Source organism: Ruditapes philippinarum, unplaced genomic scaffold (assembly GCF_026571515.1).
Source record: "Ruditapes philippinarum isolate M1 unplaced genomic scaffold, ASM2657151v2 ctg1108_1_1_1_1, whole genome shotgun sequence".
Classification (NCBI taxonomy): domain Eukaryota; kingdom Metazoa; phylum Mollusca; class Bivalvia; order Venerida; family Veneridae; genus Ruditapes; species Ruditapes philippinarum.
The window spans coordinates 314,442-339,259 of record NW_026864791.1 but is presented as its reverse complement, the minus strand read 5'-3'; the positions used below and the strand labels follow the sequence as shown (position 1 = coordinate 339,259).

Here is a 24,818-nt window from a genome sequence, read left to right as displayed (position 1 = left end):
GACTATATATATATATATATTGTATTTAATATACAGTAAATATTTCTTTCTAGAAACGTGTACTATCCCAACACTGAAACCTTTGAGACCTAGAAAATTGTTTGTCTTGGTATATGTACAAGTTCAATCAATTGACGGACATGCATATTTATGAGAATCTATAAATGGACATTTGGACATTTATGTTTTCAAATGAGTCATAAAAATGTCCAACGGGTTTATTGCACAGTTGTCTTGATACCCATTTGTACACTGAAAAACAAGGACGCAGTCTAGATCACTTCCGCATTTCGCCCTTATTAGCCTCCTAGAGGAGAGTACTCAAACTTCAAATCTCAGGTAAATAGCGGTTGACAGAAAACATCGACGTAATTTAAAATTGGTAAATATATGTCATTTTGGCGTAACAAATAGGTCCCTACCTGCAGGTTCTATGCTCACACATGTTTGTTATTACCATAACTGAAAATCTGTAAACTTAATGCCATATTGTTTACCTAATAATTGTTTACCTGTAATTACAGGTGGGTGGGGTTTATGTAATGAAAATCCTTCGCATCGGCGCTACAAATGTTTGTTAAATATGAAATACTTTTTTTCCTTGTTCGAGTCTGATCAACACTATTGTGTAAGTGCTAGTATTTAAAAAAATATAGAAATACATTGAGGTCAACACCTGGGAAATTCTTTACTAGATTTCTGATCTTGCGACCCTATGCTGGATAAAGAAAAGTAAAGGAGATGACAGAATGTTTCACCTAAATGTTTCGCCCATGTCTTTTATTCTACCATTTTTAATATGGTACTTTAAAGCACTAAAGCAAGGCTTTAGTTACAGCCGTGTTTAACGGGGTGCCATGATAGGTAGTAAATTATTGTTACCTGGTTATACCTTGATAAGTCAGCTGTTTACACTCTGTAAGTGTGACTGAATAATGGCACTTTGTGAACAATTCTTGATTAAAGTTTTATATTTAGCACAATCGCTATTAAAAGTATTGACATGAAACTTGGTTATAATTCCAAGGCTCATAACTCTGGCATTTATTTTAAATTAGTTATGACCTTAAACTTTTTGGTTATTATCATAGGCTCAAAACTATGCAAAGTATTGCTTACAATGAAATCTTCCTCTTTGTTAATTCCAATATTATGCATTTGTGCATATAAGACTGGTGTGTCCTTTGCCTATGCTGGAGATTTCATCTTTGGTTGCCAAATGAGTTGGTGCTCCATCATTTTGGCATTTCTATCTATCTTCCATTAATGTCAAACCCCTCACGAGGACGTAGACATGACTAGACTAGGGACTTCAGAGACAGCTATGAGATACAAGGGAATCCGGGAACCAGTCCCTAGCTCTTACTGAAAAGACCCCTTGGTTCTATTACATGCCCTGTGTATAGCACTAATACATGTGAGGCACGCCATTACCTGGATTTCTTACCAGTATACCTCTAGTATGGTGGGAAACACTGAAAGTGTCTCTGAAAAATCCCAAGGGTGTAATCCATGATCGAACCTGGGACCTCAGGAGTGACAGCCAGTGGTTTAACCAGCTGAGCTATCACGCCACCACTATTTTAGAATGAAACTGCTTTCTTAAAATGATATCCATCTGCCATTTAATATGAATGAATTTGACTACCTACTTTTAGAAAATAGAAACACCTTAGTTTCATTGAAAAATTAATTTATTTTGGTAAACCATTAATTTTGAAATATAGTAGAATATGGTTCCAATTGAAATATCTTGATTTACTGTCAAACATTGAGAATAGTCAAGTGTGATTTCCTACTGACAGCTGTTGTTGAAATATTCATCTCCAACAGCATCTTGTATAGTAAAAACTAAATAGTTATAGAATTGATAGATTTGTCTTTTTCTATTATCTTTTCAGATTGCAACTTTACTACAAAGGACCAGAATTTTGTCAATATGGGCCTTTCACAGACTTTCCTTAAAGCCTTCTTGCTCATACTCAATGTTATACTCTTTGTAAGTAGTCTATAAAAAAAGCTTTTATAATATATTCAGTTATAGGCATTTTGTTCAATTTTCTTTATCTATAGTAATCAATTATTGGCAAAATTACTATCTATGCAGGACCATTTCATAATGATTTGCTCTATGATTATAAGTTATACATGTACAGTCAAGACTGCCTAAGCGACCCCCTGATTTTAACGACTCCCTGTCTTATCCGACCTTGTTTCAGTACTCCCAACGTGTTTTCCTATATAAATGGTCTGAATTAAACGACTCCCTGTCATATGTGACAAGCGACCCTAATTGTCTGGTCCCAATGCAATGTTTGGTCTCATTTAAACGACTTTCACACCTTTTATTTGTCCGTTAATCAGATAAATAATACCTATTATAACACCCCAGAGGGCCAAAATAATTAAGTACAATTATAATCCAGTAGCAAACAAAGTCTACACACCTCTATCTCAATTACACAGTTAACATGTATACAGTACAGGTATCGAGTGACGTAGCAAAGCATTATGCAATCGATGTGTGTGTAATGTACATTATGGGCTAAGACTTGTGTTAGATTTTTTTTTTAATTATAGAGTGCCAGCGGAAGATTTTTTAGGCAGAATTTTTTTAATTTACCTTTCTATGGCTGCATAATTAATATGGAAAAAAATATTGATACCAAACCAGAAAAAAGCTTTGGATATGGATATGTTTAAAGATCCTGTAACACATTTTTTTCATGGATTTATTTCATAAATATGATGCTAAAATTAAGATTTGTCAATATCCTAAGTTCAAATAAGCATTATTTATAAAGATATCACCCAATTTAACATTTCATATAAATAAAGGCCATTAAAGGGAGGTAATTAGAACTTTATTTTCTATAAATTCTAAGTCAAATTTTCCAATAAGAAATCAATGCATGTAATTTATTGATTAATTATAATGTGCACAAATATTTGCAGTACACATTTTACATATTCTTTGATATTTGAAAATTGTTTTATTTGCATAATTATATCCATATATATTTTTTTTGCAACGCATTAAAAAAAAAAAATCTAAACAATATCAATCACAAAACATAATGATACAGGATCTTTAAGTCACAATGGTATATAGACAGATAGATGATATTTAAATTTAATTTTCTTTGAGACTGTATTTAGAGACTCCCTGTCATATGTGACCTTTTTCTGAAGGTCCCTTGGAAAGTCACATATGACAGTCTCAACTGTATGTATTATCATCATTCAATGTACAAAGTCATAGCTTTTTAATTTCTTTAAAAAGGAATTATAATTTTTAATACAAACTTTGTAGAAGAAATATACCTTCAAATTACCACAAGTAAACATCCATTTAGTGGTGGTTTATCATTCATAATTGCAGAGAAAAACCTTTATTGTCATCATGCTATTATAATTGTTCTAACTTGACCACTGAGCCCATGATAAGACGTTCTTTTAACAGTATGAACATGTAAAGATCATGAATTCATGAATATTTTCAAAACTTTATTTTTAGCTCTGTGGAGGAATTGTTATGGGCATTGGAATATGGGCGGTGGTTGACAAGATTTACATCTCCGAGGTTATAGGGAACTCATTGTACAAATCTGCAGCCATACTGATGGTTATAAATGGTGTTTTTCTTATTTTGCTTTCGTTTCTTGGTTGCATAGGAGCCATATCTCAGAATAAAATTATTGTCATCTTGGTAAGTATATAAATATTTGATGTGTTGATACTTTCCATGGACATGTACTCTGAGGTTAAAAAGGGTTTCAGGTTTATATTGGGTCATGGTCTGTGATGCTTGAAATAGATTTTTCTACATCTGCTTGACCATGGTAAGGCAATGACTTGCTAACATTAACAAGTTACTGATATTTCAATTAATATTCATCAAAATTTTGTTATAGATGTTGTCAGTGTTGTTACAAAAGTATTTTGCTGGCACAAAAGCTAGCTATGACAAGTCAGTTGGCTTAGCTCAATAGGTAGGGCATTGGATTTGTTATCCACTGGTCACTGGTTTTATCCTTGGGCAAGGCAAAATTTCTCAGTGAAAAAATAATGATTAGAGCATTATGACAATGTATAAAAGAGCTTCTTTCGATGTCTTCAAAACATATTTAACAAGTTGAAATTTGATAAATAAAAACTGGTGTTTGAACTGAAAATGTTTATCCTTTGCCACCAATAGACTATCTATGCAGTGTAGCCAAGCTCTAGGCTGTTGGTAGGTCAATTTACCAACAGTTCAAAAAAAGGAGAGCTTTTTTACTCACCCAGGTATCAGTGTCGTCATCACACTTTGGTTTTAATTTTGCATGTCAAAATATTGAACAGAACATTATTTTATTTTGACTTTGTACATAATCATAATCATACATAGTGTGATAATACATTGATAGTGCATAAACAATACATTTTCAATACTTATTTTCAATGAATTAAAACAAACATTAAAGACAATGTCACGTTACATAAGGGAATTGGTTGGAACTTCACACATATATTTGAGAGCATAATAGGAGGTCACTATTCAAGGCCCATAACTCTAGTAAACTTTGAAAATTCTATATTATCCAGGATCTTGTTTTACTATCAAGCACTGAAAATAGACAAGCACGCTGTCCTACTGACACCTCTTGATCTTGAATGGACTGTTCTAAATTCACAGTTTGCATATCACACGTTTAATGGCTAACCATAAATGCTGTACGTTAGAATTAATAATGATAAATAAATTTATTATTTCAGTATGTTGGTTGTATGGCTGTTGTGTTCATTGTATTGATAACAGCTGCAATCATTGCTGCAGTGTTCCAAGAAGATGTAAGTCATTTATCCTTACAAATTACATTCAGCCTTTTTATACCCCCGAAACGAAGTTTGGGGGGGTATATAGGAGTTACTCAGCGGTTGGTCGGTCCAGCGATCCGTTGCATTTTCCTTGTCCGGAGCATAACTTGAAGACTAATGATTGGAATTCAATACAACTTCATACAATGATCAAGCCTATTGAGAGGAAGTGCAGTGCACAAGAACCATAACTCTCTCTTGACTAATTACAGAGTTATTGCCCTCTGTTACTTTTCCTTGTCCGGAGCATAACTTGAAAACTACTGGTTGGAATTCAAAACAACTTCATACAATGGTCAAGCACAATAAGGGGAAGTGCAGTGCACAAGAACCATAACTCTAGCTAAAGTAATTACAGAGTTATTGCCCTTTGTTACTTTTCCATTGCTTTCTTTTGTCCGTACAATAACTTTAAGACTAATGGTTGGAATTCAATATTACTTCATACAATGATCAAGCACATTGAGAGGAAGTGCAGTGCACATGAACCATAACTCTATCTTGACTAATTACAGAGTTATTGCCCTTTGTTACTTTTCCTTGTCTGGAGCATAACTTGAAAACTACTGGTCTGAATTCAAAACAACTTCAAACAATGGTCAAGCACAATAAGAGGAAGTGCAGTGCACAAGAACCATAACTCTATCTAAAGTAATTACATAGTTATTGCCCTTTGTTACTTTTCCTTTGCTTTTTTTTTAAGTCTGGAGCATAACTTGAAGACTAAAGGTTGGAATTCAATACAACTTCATACAATGATCAAGCATCTTTAGAGGAAGTGCAGTGCACAGAAACCATAACTCTTTCTTGACTCATTTAAGAGTTTTCGCCCTTTGTTACTTTTTATTGTCCAGTGCATAACTTGAAAATTAATGGTTGGAATTCAATGAAACTTCATACAATAGTCAAGGGCAGTGAAATGAAGTGCTGTGCACAAGAACCATAATTCTATTTGGACAAGTTACAGTTATTGCCCTTTGTTACTTTTTTGTCCAGTGCATAACTTGAAAACTAGTAGTTGGAATTCAGTACAACTTAAAACAATGGTAAAGGGCAATGAGAGAAAGTGCAGTGTACAATAACCATAACTCCATCTTCAGTATTTGTAGAGTTATTGCCCTTTGTTCTTTTTCCTTGTTCGGTGCATAACTTAAAAACCAATGTTTAATGGAACTTCATACAATGGTCAAGTGCAATGAGGGGAAGTGCAGTGCTCAAGAAGCTTAACTCTTTCTGGACTTATTACAGAGTAATTCAATAAAACTTCATCAATAGTCAACCACATTAAAAGGAAATGCAACATACAAGAACCACAACTATCTTTAATTGCCCACAACCATAACTCTATTTCAATATTTTGCATGGTATTCTGTTACTAGTAACTAGTGACTAGTAACTTCCTCATTTCCAAAGCAGTCTTGCGGTGGTATTAATCACCTTTAGTGATAGTTCTAGTTTTAAATGCCCAGTAAGCCTTAAAAATGGTAATGTTTTCATTTTTCAAAAGCCGACTAATTTTTCTGCTACAGTTCTAAAATTATTACTGATTGGCCATAGAGATGAGTAATCTTTGCATGTCAGTCAAAATTCCACTTTGTTAACATTTTTCTACTGGTATCAGAAATTATTTGAAATTCAATGCTATTTAATTTGGGTGATTAGCATCTAAAATGTTCAAAATAGAAGCTAAGATTTTGACAGTTTAACTCTCCCTTGTGAACTTTGAAAACTTTTGAAAGGGATGGGATTACATTATTTTAGTGATCAGTATCTCTTTAATTACTGAAGATATTCGGGTCAAACTTAACTTTTGGTTTTATTTGTAGTTCACAGAACTGAAATCTATATTTGTAGCGTAGATTTGACTGAATTATTACCTTTTGTGGAATAAGATGATTCCATTTAGCTTACTCACCACTTAAAATAGATAAATAAAAGAAAGAACACTGACAGCCTGATTTTTATGTTATATAGAAATTGATTATGTGATTCTTGTTTTCAGATTGAATCTGATATGAGAGAAAAAATGAGAAAAGGCATTAGAGATAAATATGGTTATAACGTTGCCTATGTTGATGACAACAGGGAGCTCACTGAAGCATGGGACCTTGTTCAAACTAGGGTAACAATAATATTACATTTGCAAAAGAATTAAATAAATCATGTTGGCTGTAAGTGAAGTACATGTATTCTGTTGTCCTTCAATTTCTGCCTTTTATTAGCTCACCTGTCACAAAGTGACAAGGTGAGCTTTTGTGATCACAATTCGTCCAACATTCTTCTGTCCGTAAACTTTTACTTTAAACGACTTCTCCTAATAAACCACTTACCCAATTTTATCCAAACTTCACAGGAATGTTCCTTTGGTGGTCACCTTTTAGAATTTAATTCCATGCAGAACTCTGGTTGCCACGGCAACTGAAAGAAAAAACTTGAAAAATCTTCTTTAAAAAAACCCCAAAATCTAGAGCTTAGATATCAAGCAAGAAACATCTTGTGAGTGTCTACAAAGATTGTTCAAATAAAAGCCCTTGGGTTAAAATTGGCCCCACCCCAGGGGGTCATTTCCTTATATGTGTATAGTAAAAACTTAAAAAATCTTCTTTTAAAAAACCCAAGGAGCTAGAGCTAAGATATAAAGCATGAAACATCTTCTTATGGGTGGCTATCAAGTTTGTTCAGATAAAAGCCCTGGGGTCAAAATTGGCCCCATCCTAGGAGGTCATTGATTTTCCTTATATGTATATAGAAAAAAAATCTTCTTTTAAAAACCCAAATAAGTAGAGCTTAGATATGAAGCATGAAACATCATCTAGTGGATGTCTACCAATTTTGTTCAAATAAAAGCCCTGGGGCCAAAGTTGGCCCTGCCCGGTGGGGGGTTATTTAATTTTCTATTTTCAGTTTCTATATTCATGTGAGCGATTTCAGGGCCATCATGGCCCTCTTGTATCATTTTTCTTGAAAGGTGTATCCTTTTTGCCTTAAGATGGAAGTTTAGGCAGTTTATTACAGGAAGAATTGTTACTGGAGATTTTATGGTATGATTGTTTTGTAAATGTTTTCTAGTTGGGATGCTGTGCAGTTGATGATCAGGGTTGGGGAGATTACCAGCAGTCAAGATGGTTTGGTCAACAATTTAGTAAGTTTTTTCATGCTAATCTATGTGCTGTATGCCTCAATCTCCTAAATTTAATAAAATTGCCCTGCTTTGAATCAGAAATGCCCATACAATTTTTATCAAACAAGTTTCTAAACAAAATACCAAAATTTAGCTACATGTAGCATGAGTAACGAGTCTGGCCAAATGGTGCCTGGTCTGTCTGTTGGCCTGGCTATATACTTGTGGCAAAGGTTTATCATTTAAGGATTTTAAATGTTAGATTAAATTTGCCATAAATTTCTAGCCCATCTGTATAAGAACAAAGATATAATTTGATCAGATTTGCCAGTTGATTAATTTGGTACTATGTTCTTTTTTAACACGGGCAACGGGCATATAGTAATTGAACTGTCCACCCGTATGCCTGTCCGTCTGTCCATGAGGTTAACCTAAATTGCAAGTTTAATTCATTTTAAATTTCTTCTAATTACCTCATTTAATTAATGATATATTTCATATTTGATAGTTGTATACCTATTTCATACGAAATTTCATGAGATTTTTTTAAACAATCATAAATTCAGAACATTATTTAGCAAACCACATAATTCATTCAGAAAATACATTATTTTGAACAATTGTTATCTGATTTTCATATTTTCAGATGCATTTGATAAAAAGTTTGTACCACCATCTTGTTGTGTATATGAAGGTCGACTTGACCAGTATGTGAACTTGTTTAACTGCCAATCTTTTGCCTACGGGCCACCACGATTCAGCGGGGGTGGTTATAACAATGCTCTTCATTATCAGGTAACTTTATATGGCATATTTTGATTCTATATTTGAAGAAATTAATTGTATCACAACAGCTTTTTAGCTTCCAATTTTTAGTATTTAAAGATATACTATGCTCATCTTTGAGTAAAATATTTTAATCGGAGAAATTTATTAAGATCTATGAAATTCTTACTGAATATGTATAATTTAACTCAAAAATGAATAATAAACTATATTGGAAGCCACGTTCTCTGATACACAATAAGTAAAATTGGTCTTTTCTTTAAAAAACTGCCATTTTTTTTAACGACACTATATATTCATATTGTGACGACCCATGTGTGTAGAGTTTTAAACATGACATATTAACTTTGTGTGAAGTCAAAACATGTTTATTTCATGTTTACAAAGAGACTGTGTAGCAATTATCAATATTTTCTGGTATCAAATTTGAGCATAGTATATCTTTAAAGAGAAGATTTACTTGATCCTGTGTTCTTGTCAATGTTATATACTGCCACCCAATTATGCAGCTCAAGTTAGGGTTCAACGTCTCTAACTGCAGTAAAAACTGGGTTCTGTTGTATATCTTATCTCAAGATTGTACACTGCCACCCTGTTAAAACACACCCTAAGTATTATAAGATCATACTTTTTGAAGATAATAAATGTTTTTCATGTATATTTATAAAGCACTGTATCCACTGTAATGCTTGTTGAATGTGAGAGTAAAGTACAATTAACAATAATATTATTGTAGTTAGGATACTTTCTAGGCAGAAAGTGTAAAAGCATGAACAGGTTAGCGTTTATTCACTCTTGTTTGTTTTACCTGTGGATCAGTCAGGTATCAAACACACAAACACTAATTATAAACCACACAAGTACAAAATCGTTTTTAAAAAGGCCTGCAATTTCTATCAAATGACAAAAAAATATTGAGCCAGCAGATAAATGATGTTTGATTAACTAAGGGACACAACTGAAGCTTCAACTTCCATTTGTGATTTATGATTTTTCTTTGGAAGTTTTCTATTTCTTTTAAACATAATTAGTAAAATTTTACAAAATAGTATATGTTTACATTATTAAATTGTTTTTGAGAAAATTTGTTGATTTTCTATAACGAAAGGTAAAAATAAATTAACGTTAGATGTACTGGAGGTGGGTGTGGTTATGAGCATTATATATCAGAATCCCATGAGACCTTGGGATATGAGCATTTAATATGAGCATTAAAACAGGGTTTAGATTAATAATTAAATTAGGTAGAATTTCATAATTTTACCCAATCCACATGCACCTATACTTTCTAATCAACTTGTTTTGTTGTAGTTCAATCTATGAAAATCACTTGGATAACAGTAACAAATATTATTTATATACTGGATATACCTTATTTAAATCTAGGTTAAAACTTAAAAAAAAGATAAATCCTGTAAAATTTCATATACATGTATTTGTTTCAGGGATGTTACACTGCGGCACGTAAGATTGTTAAGAAGCAAGCAGATATAATTATTGGCATAGGCTTCTCCTTCTGTGTGTTCCTGGTAAGTTGTCCCACACAAACAGCTGTCTTAACCAAACTGTTTCTATCCTACTTCTGTCTTTTTGGTTTGCCAAAAATAGAGGCTTGTTTGGTTTAAAAATGTCAAGTTATAAATAATTATATGTTAAACAGCAAGTGCTTGTTTTAAATAGTTTTTTGTGTCACCTTGAAAAGGGGACATATAGGGATTACTTTTGTCGGCGGTGTCGGCGTCTGCGTCGTTGTCAGCGTCCCCTAAAGCTTGTCCAGAGCATAACTCAGTCAGTTTAAGTTGGATTGACTTCAAACTTGGTATGCATGCTTCTTTCAATAACACGAAGTGCAGGGCACAAGGACCAGTACTCTGCACTTTTTAATTTTTGAGTTATTGCCCTTTGTTAATTTTCATACTTTATTTTTGTCCCGACCATTTCTCCGAAAGTATATAAGCTATGGACTTGAAACTTCATATGATGATAGATCTCATTAAGAAGAAGTGCAGTGCATAAGAACCGGTACTCTGCATTTCTTATTTTTTGAGTTATTGCCCTTTGTTAATTTTTATACTTTATTTTTGTCCGAGCCCTATCTCCAAAAGTATATAAGCTATGGACTTGAAACTTCATAGGATGATAGATCTCATTAAGAAGAAGTGCAGTGCACAAGCAAGGGTACTCTGCATTTCTTATTTTTTGAGTTATTGCCCTTTGTTAATTTTCATACTTTATTTTAACCAGGTCATTTCTCCTCAAGTATGAAAGCTAAAGACATAAAACTTCTTAGGATGATAGATCTCATTAAGAAAAAGTGCAGTGTACAAGAACCGGTACTCTGCATTTCTTTTTTTGAGTTATTACCCTTTATATATTTTCATATTTTATTTTTGTCCAGGCCATTACTCATAAATTATAAAAGATATGGACTTGAAACTTCATAAAATGATAGATCTTATTGATAAGAAGTGCAATGCATAGAAACTGCTGCTCTGCACTTATTATTTTTTTTAGCTATTGCCCTTTGTTAGTTTTCGTATTTCATTTTTGTCCTGGCCATTTCTCCTAAACGATATTGTTCACAAGGCGACACATCTGACTCGCGGAGTTCTAGTTTTAAGGGAAAACGTTAAATTATATTCATTCTTCTCTCTATGGTTTGTGGAGTAGTTGTCAGTCACTTGTTACAAGATATACAAAAATAGGAATGTGGTATATTTTCAGATAACTGGTATAGTGATAGGTCTGTGGTATATTTTCAGATAACCGGTATAGTGATAGGTCTGTGGTATATTTTCAGATAACTGGTAAAGTGATAGGTCTGTGGTATAATTTCAGATAACTGGTAAAGTGATAGGTCTGGTATATTTTCAGATAACTGGTATTGTGATAGGTCTGGTATATTTTCAGATAACTGGTATTGTGATAGGTCTGTGGTATAATTTCAGATAACTGGTAAAGTGATAGGTCTGTGGTATAATTTCAGATAACTGGTAAAGTGATAGGTCTGTGGTATATTTTCAGATAACTGGTATAGTGATAGGTCTGTGGTATAATTTCAGATAACTGGTAAAGTGATATGTCCGTGGTATATTTTAAGATAACTGGTAAAGTGATAGGTCTGTGGTATATTTTCAGATAACTGGTAAAGTGATAGGTCTGTGGTATATTTTCTGATAACTGGTATTGTGATAGGTCTGTGGTATATTTTCAGATAACTTGTATAGTGATAGGTCTGTGGTATATTTTAAGATAACTGGTATAGTGATAGGTCTGTGGTATATTTTTCAGATAATTGGTAAAGTGATAGGTCTGTGGTATATTTTCAGATAACTGGTATAGTGATAGGTCTGTGGTATATTTTCAGATAAACTAGGTATAGTGATATGTCTGTGGTAATTTTCAGATAACTGGTAAAGTGATATGTCTGTGGTATATTTTTAGATAACTTGTACAGTGATAGGTCTGTGGTATAATTTTCAGATAACTGGTATAGTGATAGGTCTGTGGTATAATTTCAGATAACTGGTAAAGTGATAGGTCTGTGGTATATTTTCAGATAACTGGTATTGTGATGGGTCTGTGGTATAATTTCAGATAACTTGTATTAGTGATAGGTCTGTGATATATTTTCAGATAACTGGTTATAGTGATAGGTCTGTGGTATAATTTTCAGATAACTGGTAAAGTGATAGTTCTGTGGTATAATTTCAGATAACTTGTATATGATAGGTCTGTGGTATATTTTCAGATAACTGCCTATAGTGATAGGTCTGTGGTATATTTTCAGATAACTGGTAAAGTGATAGGTCTGTGGTATATTTTCAGATAACTGGTATTGTGATAGGTCTGGTATATTTTCAGATAACTGGTATTGTGATAGGTCTGGTATATTTTCAGATAACTGGTATAGTGATAGGTCTGTGGTATATTTTCAGATAACTGGTAAAGTGATGGGTCTGTTGGTATAATTTCAGATAACTGGTATAGTGATAGGTCTGTGGTATATTTTCAGATAACTTGTATAGTGATAGGTCTGTGGTATATTTTCAGATAACTTGTATAGTGATAGGTCTGTGGTATATTTTTCAGATAACTGGTATAGTGATAGGTCTGTGGTATATTTTCAGATAACTGGTATAGTGATAGGTCTGTGGTATATTTTCAGATCAACTGGTTTAAAGTGATAGGTCTGTGGTATATTTCAGATAACTGGTATAGTGATAGGTCTGTGGTATATTTTTCAGATAAACTGGTATTAGTGATAGGTCTGTGGTATATTTTCAGATAACTGTATAGTGATAGGTCTGTGGTATATTTTCAGATAACTGGTAAAGTGATATGTCTGTGGTATATTTTCAGATAACTGGTAAAGTGATAGGTCTGTGGTATATTTTCAGATAACTTGTATAGTGATAGGTCTGTGGTATATTTTCAGATAACTGGTATAGTGTAGGTCTGTGGTATATTTTCAGATAACTGGTAAAGTTGATATGTCTGTGGTATATTTTCAGATAACTAGTAAAGTGATAGGTCTGTGGTATATTTTCAGATAACTTGTATAGTGATAGGTCTGTGGTATATTTTCAGATAACTGGTATAGTGATAGTCTGTGGTATATTTTCAGATAACTGGTAAAGTGATAGGTCTGTGGTATAATTTCAGATAACTGGTATTGTGATGGGTCTGGATGGTATATTTTCAGATAACTGGTAAAGTGATATGTCTGTGGTATATTTTTAGATAACTTGTATAGTGATAGGTCTGTGGTATATTTTTAGATAACTTGTATAGTGATAGGTCTGTGGTATATTTTCAGATAACTGGTATTGTGATAGGTCTGTGGTATAATTTCAGATAACTGGTATAGTGATAGGTCTGTGGTATATTTTCAGATAACTTGTATAGTGATAGGTCTGTGGTATATTTTCAGATAATTGATATTGTGATAGGTCTGGTATAATTTCAGATAACTGGTAAAGTGATTAGGTCTGTGGTATATTTTCAGATAACTGGTATTGTGATAGGCTCTGTGGTATATTTTCAGATAACTGGTATTGTGATAGTGTCTGTGTATAATTTCAGATAACTGGTATAGTTTGATAGGTCTGTGGTATATTTTCAGATAACTGGTAAAGTGATAGGTCTGGTATATTTTCAGATAACTGGTATAGTGATAGGTCTGGTATATTTTCAGATAACTGGTATTGTGATAGGTCTGTGGTATATTTTCAGATAACTGGTATTGTGATAGGTCTGTGGTATATTTTCAGATAACTGGTATAGTGATAGGTCTGTGGTATATTTTCAGATAACTGGTATTGTGATAGGTCTGTGGTATATTTTCAGATAACTGGTATAGTGATAGGTCTGTGGTATATTTTCAGATAACTGGTATAGTGATAGGTCTGTGGTATATTTTCAGATAACTGGTATAGTGATAGGTCTGTGGTATATTTTCAGATAACTGGTATAGTGATAGGTCTGGTATATTTTCAGATAACTGGTATAGTGATAGGTCTGTGGTATATTTTCAGATAACTGGTATTGTGATAGGTCTGTGGTATAATTTCAGATAACTGGTATAGTGATAGGTCTGTGGTATAATTTCAGATAACTGGTATTGTGATAGGTCTGTGGTATAATTTCAGATAACTGGTAAAGTGATAGGTCTGGTATATTTTCAGATAACTGGTATAGTGATAGGTCTGTGATATATTTTCAGATAACTGGTAAAGGTGATAGGTCTGTGGTATATTTTCAGATAACTGTATAGTGATAGGTCTGTGTATAATTTCAGATAACTGGGTATTGTGATAGGTCTGTGGTTATAATTTCAGATAACTGGTATAGTGATAGGTCTGGTATATTTTCAGATAACTGTATAGTGATAGGTCTGTATATATTTTCAGATAACTGGTAAAGTGATAGGTCTGTGGTATATTTTTCAGATAACTGGTAAAGTGATAGGTCTGTGGTATATTTTCAGATAACTGGTATTGTGATAGCGTCTGTGGTATAATTTCAGATAACTGGTAAAGTGATAGGTCTGTGGTTATAATTTCAGGATAACTGGTATTGTGATAGGTCTTGGGTATATTTTCAGATAACTGGTATTGTGATAGGTCTGGTATATTTTCAGATAACTGGTTATAGTGATAGGTCTGTGGTATATTTTCAGATAACTGGTATAAAGTTGATAGGTCTGTGGTATAATTTCAGATAACTGGTTATAGTGATAGGTCTGGTATATTTTCAGATAACTGGTAAGTAAATGATAGGTCTGTGGTATATTTTCAGATAAACTGGTAAAGTGATAGGTCTGTGGTATAATTTCAGATAACTGGTATTAGTGATAGGTTCTGTGCGTATATTTTTTAGATAACTGTATAGTGATAGGTCTGTGGTATATTTTCAGATAACTGGTATTGTGATAGGCTCTGGTATATTTTCAGATAACTGGTATTGTGATAGGTCTGTGTATATTTTCAGATAACTGGTAAAGTGATAGGTCTGTGGTATATTTTCAGATAACTGGTATAGTGATAGGTCTGTGGTATAATTTCAGATAACTGGTAAATGTGATAGGTCTGTGGTATATTTTCAGATAACTGGTATAGTGATAGGGTCTGTGGTATATTTTCAGATAACTGGTAAAGTGATAGGTCTGTGGTAATATTTTCAGATAACTGGTATAGTGATAGGTCTGTGCGTTATATTTTTAGATAACTGGTATAGTGATAGTGTCTAAGTGATGGTATATTTTCAGATAACTTGTATTGTGATAGGTCTGTGGTATAATTTTCAGATAACTGGTATAGTGATAGGTCTGGGTATATTTTCAGATAACTGGTATTGTGATAGGTCTGTGGTATATTTTCAGATAACTGTATAGTGATAGGTCTGTGGTATAATTTCAAGATAACTTGTATTGTGATAGGTCTGTGGTATATTTTTCAGATAACTGTAAAGTGATAGGTCTGTGGTATATTTTCAGATAACTGGTAAAGTGATAGGTCTGTGGTATATTTCAGATAACTGGTTATAGTGATAGGTCTGTGGTATATTTTTTAGATAACTGTATAGTGATAGGTCTGTGGTATATTTTCAGATAACTGGTATTGTGATAGTCTGGTATATTTTCAGATAACTGGTATTGTGATAGTCTGTCTGTATATTTTCAGATAACTGTATAGTGATAGGTCTGTGGTATATTTTCAGATAACTGGTAAAGTGATAGGTCTGTGGTATAATTTCAGATAACTGGTATAGTGATAGGTCTGTGGTATATTTTTAGATAACTTGTATAGTGATAGGTCTGTGGTATATTTTCAGATAACTTGTATTGTGATAGGTCTGTGGTATAATTTCAGATAACTGGTATAGTGATAGGTCTGGTATATTTTCAGATAACTGGTATTGTGATAGGTCTGTGGTATATTTTCAGATAACTGGTATAGTGATATGTCTGTGGTATATTTTCAGATAATTGGTATAGTGATAGTCTGTGGTATATTTTCAGATAACTGGTATAGTGATAGGTCTGTGGTATATTTTCAGATAACTGTAAGTGATATGTCTGTGGTATATTTTTCAGATAACTGGTAAAGTGATAGGTCTGTGGGTATATTTTCAGATAACTTGTATAGTGATAGGTCTGTGGTATATTTCAGATAACTGGATATAGTGATAGGGTCTGTGGTATATTTTCAGATAACTGGTAAAGTGATAGGTCTGTGGTATAATTTCAGATAACTGTTATTGTGATGGCGTCTGTGGTATATTTTCAGATAAACTGGTAAAGTGATATGTCTGTGGTATATTTTTAGATAACTTGTATATTGTGATAGGTCTGTGGTATATTTTCTAGATAACTTGTATAGTGATAGGTCTGTGATATATTTTCAGATAACTGGTATAGTGATAGGTCTGTGGTATATTTTCAGATAATTGGTAAAGTGATAGGTCTGTGGTATATTTTCAGATAACTGGTTAAAGTGATAGGTCTGTGGTATAATTTCAGATAACTGGTAAAGTGAAAGGTCTGTGGTATATTTTCAGATAACTGGTATAGTGATAGGTCTGTGGTATATTTTCAGATAATTGGTAAAGTGATAGCTGTCTGTGGTATATTTTCAGATAACTGGTAAAGTGATAGGTCTGTGGTATATTTTCAGATAACTGGTAAAGTGATAGGGTCTGTGTATAATTTCAGATAACTGTATTGTGATAGGTCTGTGGTATAATTTCAGATAACTGGTAAAGTGATAGGCTCTGTGAGTATATTTTCAGATAACTGGTATTGTGATAGGTCTGTGGTATAATTTCAGATAACTGGTAAAGTGATAGGTCTGTGGTATATATTTTCAGATAACTGGTATAGTGATAGGTCTGTGATATATTTTCAGATAACTGGTTAAAGTGATAGGTCTGTGGTATATTTTCAGATAACTGGTATAGTGATATGTCTGTGGTATATTTTCAGATAATGGTAAAGTGATAGGTCTGTGGTATATTTTCAGATAATTGGATATTATAGTGATATGTCTGTGGTATATTTTTCAGATAATTGGTAAAGTGATAGGTCTGTGCGTATATTTTTCAGATAACTGTTATAGTGATATGTCTGTGGTATATTTTCAGATAATTGGTAAAGTGATAGGTCTGTGTATATTTTCAGATAACTGGTAAAGTGATAGGTCTGTGGTATATTTTCAGATAACTTGGTATAGTGATAGGCCTGTTGTATAATTTTCAGATAAAACTGGTATAGTGATAGGTCTGTGGTATATTTTCAGATAACTGGTATAGTGATAGGTCTGTGGTATAATTTCAGATAACTGGTTTAAAGTGATAGGTCTGTGGTATATTTTCAGATAACTGGTATTGTGATAGGTCTGTGGTATAATTTCAGATAACTGGTATAGTGATAGGTCTGTGGTATATTTTTAAGATAACTGGTAAAGTGATAGGTCTGTGGTATATTTTCAGATAACTGGTATAGTGATAGGTCTGTGGTATATTTTCAGATAACTGGTAAAGTGATATGTCTGTGGTATATTTTCAGATAACTGGTATAGTGATAGGTCTGTGTATATTTCAGATAACTGGTATTGTGATAGGTCTGTGGTATATTTTCAGATAACTGGTATATAGTGATAGGTCTGTGGTATATATTTTCAGATAACTGGTATTGTGATAGGTCTGTGGTATAATTTCAGATAACTGGTAAAGTGATAGGTCTGTGGTATATTTTCAGATAACTGGTATAGTGATAGGTCTGTGGTATATTTCAGATAACTGGTATTGTGATAGGTCTGTGGTATATTTTCAGATAACTGGTTATATAGTGATAGGTCTGTGGTATATTTTCAGATAACTGGTAAAAGTGATAGGTCTGTGGTATATTTTCAGATAACTGGTATAGTGATAGGTCTGTGGTATATTTTCAGATAACTGGTTAAGTGATAGGTCTGTGGTATATTTTCAGATAACTGGTATAGTGATAGGTCTGTGGTATATTTTCAGATAACTGGTATAGTGATAGGTCTGTGGTATATTTTCAGATAACTGGTATTGTGATAGGTCTGTGGTATATTTTCAGATAACTGGTATAGTGATAGGTCTGTGGTATATTTTCAGATAACTGGTATAGTGATAGGTCTGTGGTATATTTTCAGATAACTGGTATTGTGATAGGTCTGTGGTATATTTTCAGATAACTGGTATTGTGATAGGTCTGTGGTATATTTTCAGATAACTGGTATTGTGATAGGTCTGTGGTATATTTTCAGATAACTGGTATAGTGATAGGTCTGTGGTATATTTTCAGATAACTGGTATTGTGATGGGTCTGTGGTATATCAAGAAGTTGTCTGGCGAAGGTTCAGCCGATTTTGGAAGATGAGGACAGCATGGAAACAGTGACCTTTGACCTGTGTATTCTACATTTGTATTGTGCAGCAATTATTTACATTGTAAATGAATATCATTATTAGATGTAGTAAGTTCAAATTATACATTCCATTTTTATGTAAAACAGGTTCAAGACATTTTCCATGATTTATCTCCCTTTGTGATTCTACTTGGAAGGAAAATAATGACTAGATGGTTTTCCTAATAAGTAATAAATGCAGTTTTCTATTTTATAAGCTGCCATAGCTTCATGACAAGAAAGTTTAAAAAATGTTGTATGAAATTTATTTTTATAGTACATGAACAATTGTTCCTGTGGGATACATGTACTTCAATATCAGTGAACAGCACTCATTATCAATTTTAGCATAAACAAGAGGTTCATTTAAGTACATTATATAAATAAAACATATTTTTTACATTATGTACATACTTTCTTTTAAACTTGTTTGTTGGGGCTTTTTTATTGACAAAGATGTGTGAATATTTTTTTATATATTTGTATAATTAATTATAGGGCAAATGCTGTAAAACATTATTAAAACATATTGTGATGATATTTAACAAAAATACAAGGCTTTAATTTACACACCACATCTATTTATAAATGACTGTTTAACTCAATTAAATAAAATAGTACATGTTAGATGGAAATGGAATATTTCATTTTACATAATAGGTTCATCAGGTGTACAAATGGAATATTACATTTTACATCAGGTGTATAAATGGAATATTACATTTTACATAATAGGTACATCAGGTGTATAAATGGAATATTACATTTTACATAATAGGTACATCAGGTGTATAAATGGAATATTACATTTTACATAATAAGGTATATCAGGTGTATAAATGGAATATTACATTTTACATATTAAGGTACATCAGGTGCAGGAATAGTCTGTTTGTCTTGTTTGCCATTCACAATTTTCTAGTCATATACAAATATACCAACAAAAGTCAGGGGAGATAAGTGTGAAATGTTGTCACATGTTTTTATGTACTCTAATTCTATAATGTAATAGGAGCTGTCAGTGAAATTATATTTATTTGACAGTAGAATGGTCATCCTCGGATACCCACGGTTGATTAACATGTAACATAATATAACATGTAATCATTGTTTAAATAAAATGTTAATGGTTTGGCCGTGGGTATCCAACAATGTAAAATGATATTAATTTGTCATTTAAATGATTCGTCAGTGAAATAATGAAGATTGTCAGTAAAATAATGAAGATTGTCAGTGAAAAAATATTGATTTGTCACTAAAATGATTTGTCAGTGAAATAATTTGTCAGCTAAATAATTTTGATTTGTCAGTAAAATGATTTGTCAGTGAAATAATGTAGATTTGTCAGTGGAATTATTTTGATTTGTTAGTAAAATTGTATAGATTTTTCAGTGATATAATTTTGATTTGTCAGTGAATTAGTAGTGATTTATTAATGAATACATTTTATTTTTTTCCTCTAAATGTTTTGCGACTGGAGCCCTATATAAGAAGTACAGGTTGATGTGATATTGTGATAGTTATATATAAGAAGATAATGTAGGAATGCATATCCAGCAACTGTCATCTAGTATTGAGATGAAATACTTCCAGAAATTATGCTTCACTTAATAACAAAAAGAACATTATAAATTTTATTATTCCTTTAGAAACTAATTAATGCTGTAATGGAGAATATTTAGGAGAATGACAACAAATCATAGAATTTGTCACACCATGATCATTGTTTTATGTCTGCTCACTCACGGTTGTATATATACATTTAGGTTGTTTTTATTATTTACATATTCGGTGCATTTTAAGCATGTAGTGGGTTCAATGCAACATTGTTGTAATTCTCTAGAAACTTACAAGGCAAGGTTTCACCATTTTCAAAACTTTTTTTTTCATGTGTTTTGGGGAAAAGCACTATGAGCACTATGAGTGAATTATGATGAATTCTTAAATGCTTCACACTATTCCTATATCAAACAGGTAGGAAAATCAAGGGCATTATCACATGATATATGCACAGCATAACAAACGAATGCAAACACATCATATGACGTCAGATAACCAAATGACATCAGGAAAATTACTTCTATGCTCAATATTTTTCAACATATCTTTTTAATGAGCATGTTAGAATAGAAATAGAAATTAATTTTTCTTGCATCATATGCACAGTTTATAGTGCAAAATGCTTTGTAATAAACCACTTGGGCCTATTAGCCATTTTGACTATATTCATTTACATTTGAACTCGAACAGTACATTATTCTACAACAATGCACTCAAATTTGTTATATATTTCCTAAATCGATTATATGAACATTACTAAATACTTAAAACAATGCTCCAATTTCTTGTATATTTAGCCTGAAAAAAAATCCAACCTAGAAACAGGATGATTATGTTACATATTCCAATAACAGTATTTACTTGCTTCTGGGATATATCTTTTGTTTTGTGTGAAAAAAAAAAGAGATAGGATGGAGCTCAATTGGAGCAGATTTTTTACAAAAACAACAGCAAAAAATCCCAACATAAACATCAATGTTGCATTGAATCATCATTTTTCCATGTCATGGTCATTGCCAGTATTACACATTTTTTCATCATAAAATTTGTTTTAAAATTTTTTATTTTTTTGTCAAGTCTTTTTTTTGATATGTTATGAGAAGCAGTTCCCTGTTTGGTGACTAGAAATTGCCAGAATATAATTTATTTTTTATAAATTTACAAATCATTCCAGAGAACCTTGAGCTATAAATTTCTAACAAAGTAAACATTACACAAAATCATTGATAACTCCAATTTATCAGCTTCTCGTAATCAAATATGAGAAAGTTTGAATTCTACTAACTTTTAGTCTTTATGTAGCTTGATTTCATGTGTTAAATATCTTATGATAAATAACATCACAGGGGTAAGGAAACAGCATTTTGTCTTATTTAAGGTCGGAAAAGAATTAATAAATATCTTGTTATTTTTCTGTATGACCCAAAATTTTGTTGCCAGCTGTCATCTTTTATATGAGAAGTATGAATTGTAGAAACTTTGATAGTTTTTAAAGAGAAATCTAAAACAAAATCTAACTTTTATATAAGCCCACCCTTGATTAAAATTTACTATTTTAAAGTCAAAAACCATGACAAAATGTAAAGTATGCAGGATAAAATACTCAGCCCTTCTTTCTTACAGCTTTTATTGTGTCGCCTTGAAAAGGTGACATATAGGGGTTACTTTTGTCGTCGGCGTCGTTGTCGGCGTCCCCTAAAGCTTGTCCGGAGCATAACTCAGTCACTATAAGTCTGATTGACTTCAAACTTGGTAGGCATGCTTCTTTCAATAACCCGAAGTGCAGTGCACAAGGACCGGTACTCTGCAGTTCTTATTTTTTGAGTTATTGCCCTTTGTTAATTTTCATACTTTAATTTTGTCCGGGCCATTTCTCTTCAACTAAAAAAGCTATGGACTTGAAACTTCATAGGATGATAGATCTCATTAAGAGGAAGTGCAGTGCACAAGAACCGGTACTCTGCACTTCCTAATTTTTGAGTTATTGCCCTTTGTTAATTTTCATACTTTATTTTTGTCTGGGCCATTTCTCCTAATGTATAAAAGCCATGCACTTGAAACTTCATAGGATGATAGGTCTCATTAAGAAGTGCAGTGCACAAGAACAGGTACTCTGCATTTCTTATTTTTTGAGTTATTGCCCTTTGTTTATTTTCATACTTTAATTTTGTCCGGGCCATTTCTCCTTAAGTATAAAAGCTATGGACTTGAAACTTCATAGGATGATAGATCTCATTAAGAAGAAGTGCAGTGCACAAGAATCGGTACTCTGCATTTCTTGATTTTTGAGTTATGGCCCTTTGTTAATTTTCATACTTAATTTTTGTCCAGGCCATTTCTCTGAAAGTATAAAAGTTATGGACTTGAAACTTCATAGGATGATAGATCTCATTCAGAAAAAGTGCAGTGCATAAGAACTGATACTCTGCATTTCTTATTTTTTGAGTTATTGCCCTTTGTTGATTTTCTTACTTTATTTTTGTCCTGGTCATTTCTCCTCAAGTATGAAAGCTATGGACTTGAAACATCATAGAATGATAGATCTTATTGATAAGAAGTTCAGTATACATAAACTGCTGCTCTGCACTTATTTATTTTTTTAGTTATTGCCCTTTGTTATTTTTCATATTTCATTTTTGTCCTGGCCATTTCTCCTAAACTACATTGTTCACAAGGCGACACATCCGACTCGCGGAGTTCTAGTTTTTATAATATATAAAAACCCATAATGGTGAAAAAAATGAAAATAAAATTCAAACATAATTATACCACAGCTGGCTTTAGTTTAAATTTACTATTATTGACAAAACCATGACTAAAATATCTAGATAAAATACAAGTTTACTATTTAAGAGGATAAAAACAGCAACAAGCCAGCAGAGAAATTCATCCAGATGTACATCTTGCAATAAATCATGACATCAGTAAACAGAATATTCCATATTCATTTATTATGATATAAATTCAGGCTGTCACTAAGAATTTTAACTCACCTTGGCATTAGCTAGTTTGAAAGGCTAATATATAAAATTTACTTTTTTTTTATCTAATATATCATTTTTATCTCACAAAGATGGAACCTTGATGTATTTCATTGATCTAAATTTCACTTTGCAGTTATTCTGTACTCTGCTAAAGAAAGGGTGATAACTCTGTAGTTCTTAATTTAATTTTAATCACTCACATTTAGGGTTGTACCCCATTTGATATGACTGAAGTTAATTTCATATTTCAGTGATTCTGTTCTGTAAACTCATTTTTGACAATGAAAATGGTATCAACTTTTTGTATTTTTTTATTTGTAAGTGGTTTGTGGTTTTTTATTTTTAGATATTTGTACATTGTTTTAATTATATTATGGTAAATTGTTGTTAGTTGTGCTTTGTAAGTTACCATAGCAAATACTAGGTCGTGTTAATCTTCTTGTGATTAATTATATGTTATATTTATGTATGTAATGTGTATGTTTCATGTATGTTTTGTGTATGTTTTGTGTAATTTTTTATTTTAAATACAATATGCATAACATCTCTCCCTCAGCTTTTGTTGTTTTTATGGGTTTTTTTTAAGATAAAGAAAATACAGTCATTTTGTAATTACTATAATTGTGAGTAACTGGTTGTCAGTTAATTTTTGGTGTCAGGTTATTTTTTTCTCAGTGGTTTGTATTTTAATGTAGATTTTTAGGCTGTTTTTTTGGATGATGATATGTACATGTACAATATAATTGCTTTATTAGGGCCAAACATATATTGTCCCCTGGTTATCCCTTGTGATAACATTTATTTCTCAAAAACTAGGAAAGATATTCACTTTTAACTTGTAGAGTTTGTTACTGACAAAATTGAAAGGGCAGGTAACCTTGAAAGTTATCTTTTGTTCAAGTATCTCCCTTTTAATAACTTTATAAATATTTTTAATTTGTTCAAAAACCATCAGATGTATTCAGTTCAAACTTAAATACTTGTTTACTAAGGGCTGATAATTCCCTCAGCAGTTTTGTGTAATTATGTCTCCAGTGTTCTTACTTTGCAGTATCATAAATTCCTGAGCTGAGAAAAGTGGAGCTCTTGGACAGATCTTGTTTGTAATATTTTATATATTTTTGTTAAGAATAAACTAAGTAATGGATGGAGAAAGTAATTTTTGGTACTGACTGAAGTTGATCTCAAGTTTAAAACAAGATGAAAAAAGCGCAGTTCCTTGCTTTGAACAAATCATTTTTCTTTAAGTACATTTGCCTTATTTATGCAAACATATTCAGAATCTCAGGTGAATTTTTCTAAAAGATTATATTTTTGATAAAAATAAGTTTTACCTGTTTAATATTTACTTCCAAGGAAATTCATTGGTTTGTATTTAAAGGTAGGTTATCTTAGTTATCTCAAGTTATTGGATAATTGATGATGGTGATTTTCTGTTTGATTTTTAGTCATTTTAAATTGTATGAATTTTATTAAATGTTTCTTTGTTAAATACTTTTCACTAGTATTGTGTAAAACTTAAATTGATTGGTTTATAGTTGCAAAAGGTATTCAAAAGTAAAGGTTTAAATGA

General features: G+C 32.1%; 1 protein-coding gene across 9 annotated transcripts; it reads left to right on the top strand.

Moving 5' to 3' along the window:
- The first annotated feature begins 216 nt into the window (after nucleotides 1-216).
- Nucleotides 217-23,827, top strand: LOC132726808 (23 kDa integral membrane protein-like). 9 transcript variants are annotated; one of them, XR_009625260.1, is made up of 11 exons: nucleotides 279-382; nucleotides 1,902-1,999; nucleotides 3,518-3,709; nucleotides 4,759-4,833; nucleotides 6,863-6,982; nucleotides 7,930-8,002; nucleotides 8,628-8,776; nucleotides 10,213-10,296; nucleotides 18,600-19,361; nucleotides 19,437-19,488; nucleotides 19,533-23,827. XR_009625260.1 is itself a non-coding variant. In XM_060712184.1 (9 exons), the coding sequence occupies exons 2-9, from the start codon at nucleotides 1,940-1,942 to the stop codon at nucleotides 18,672-18,674; spliced, it is 828 nt and encodes a 275-aa protein (XP_060568167.1). In that variant the 5' UTR covers nucleotides 217-339; nucleotides 1,902-1,939; the 3' UTR covers nucleotides 18,675-23,827. The 9 variants fall into 9 exon arrangements, 2 of the variants coding, with proteins under 2 accessions (XP_060568167.1, XP_060568166.1); XR_009625258.1 differs by having other exon boundaries at nucleotides 19,437-23,827; XR_009625261.1 differs by lacking the exon at nucleotides 19,437-19,488 and having other exon boundaries at nucleotides 18,600-19,370.
- The last annotated feature ends 991 nt before the right edge of the window (nucleotides 23,828-24,818 follow it).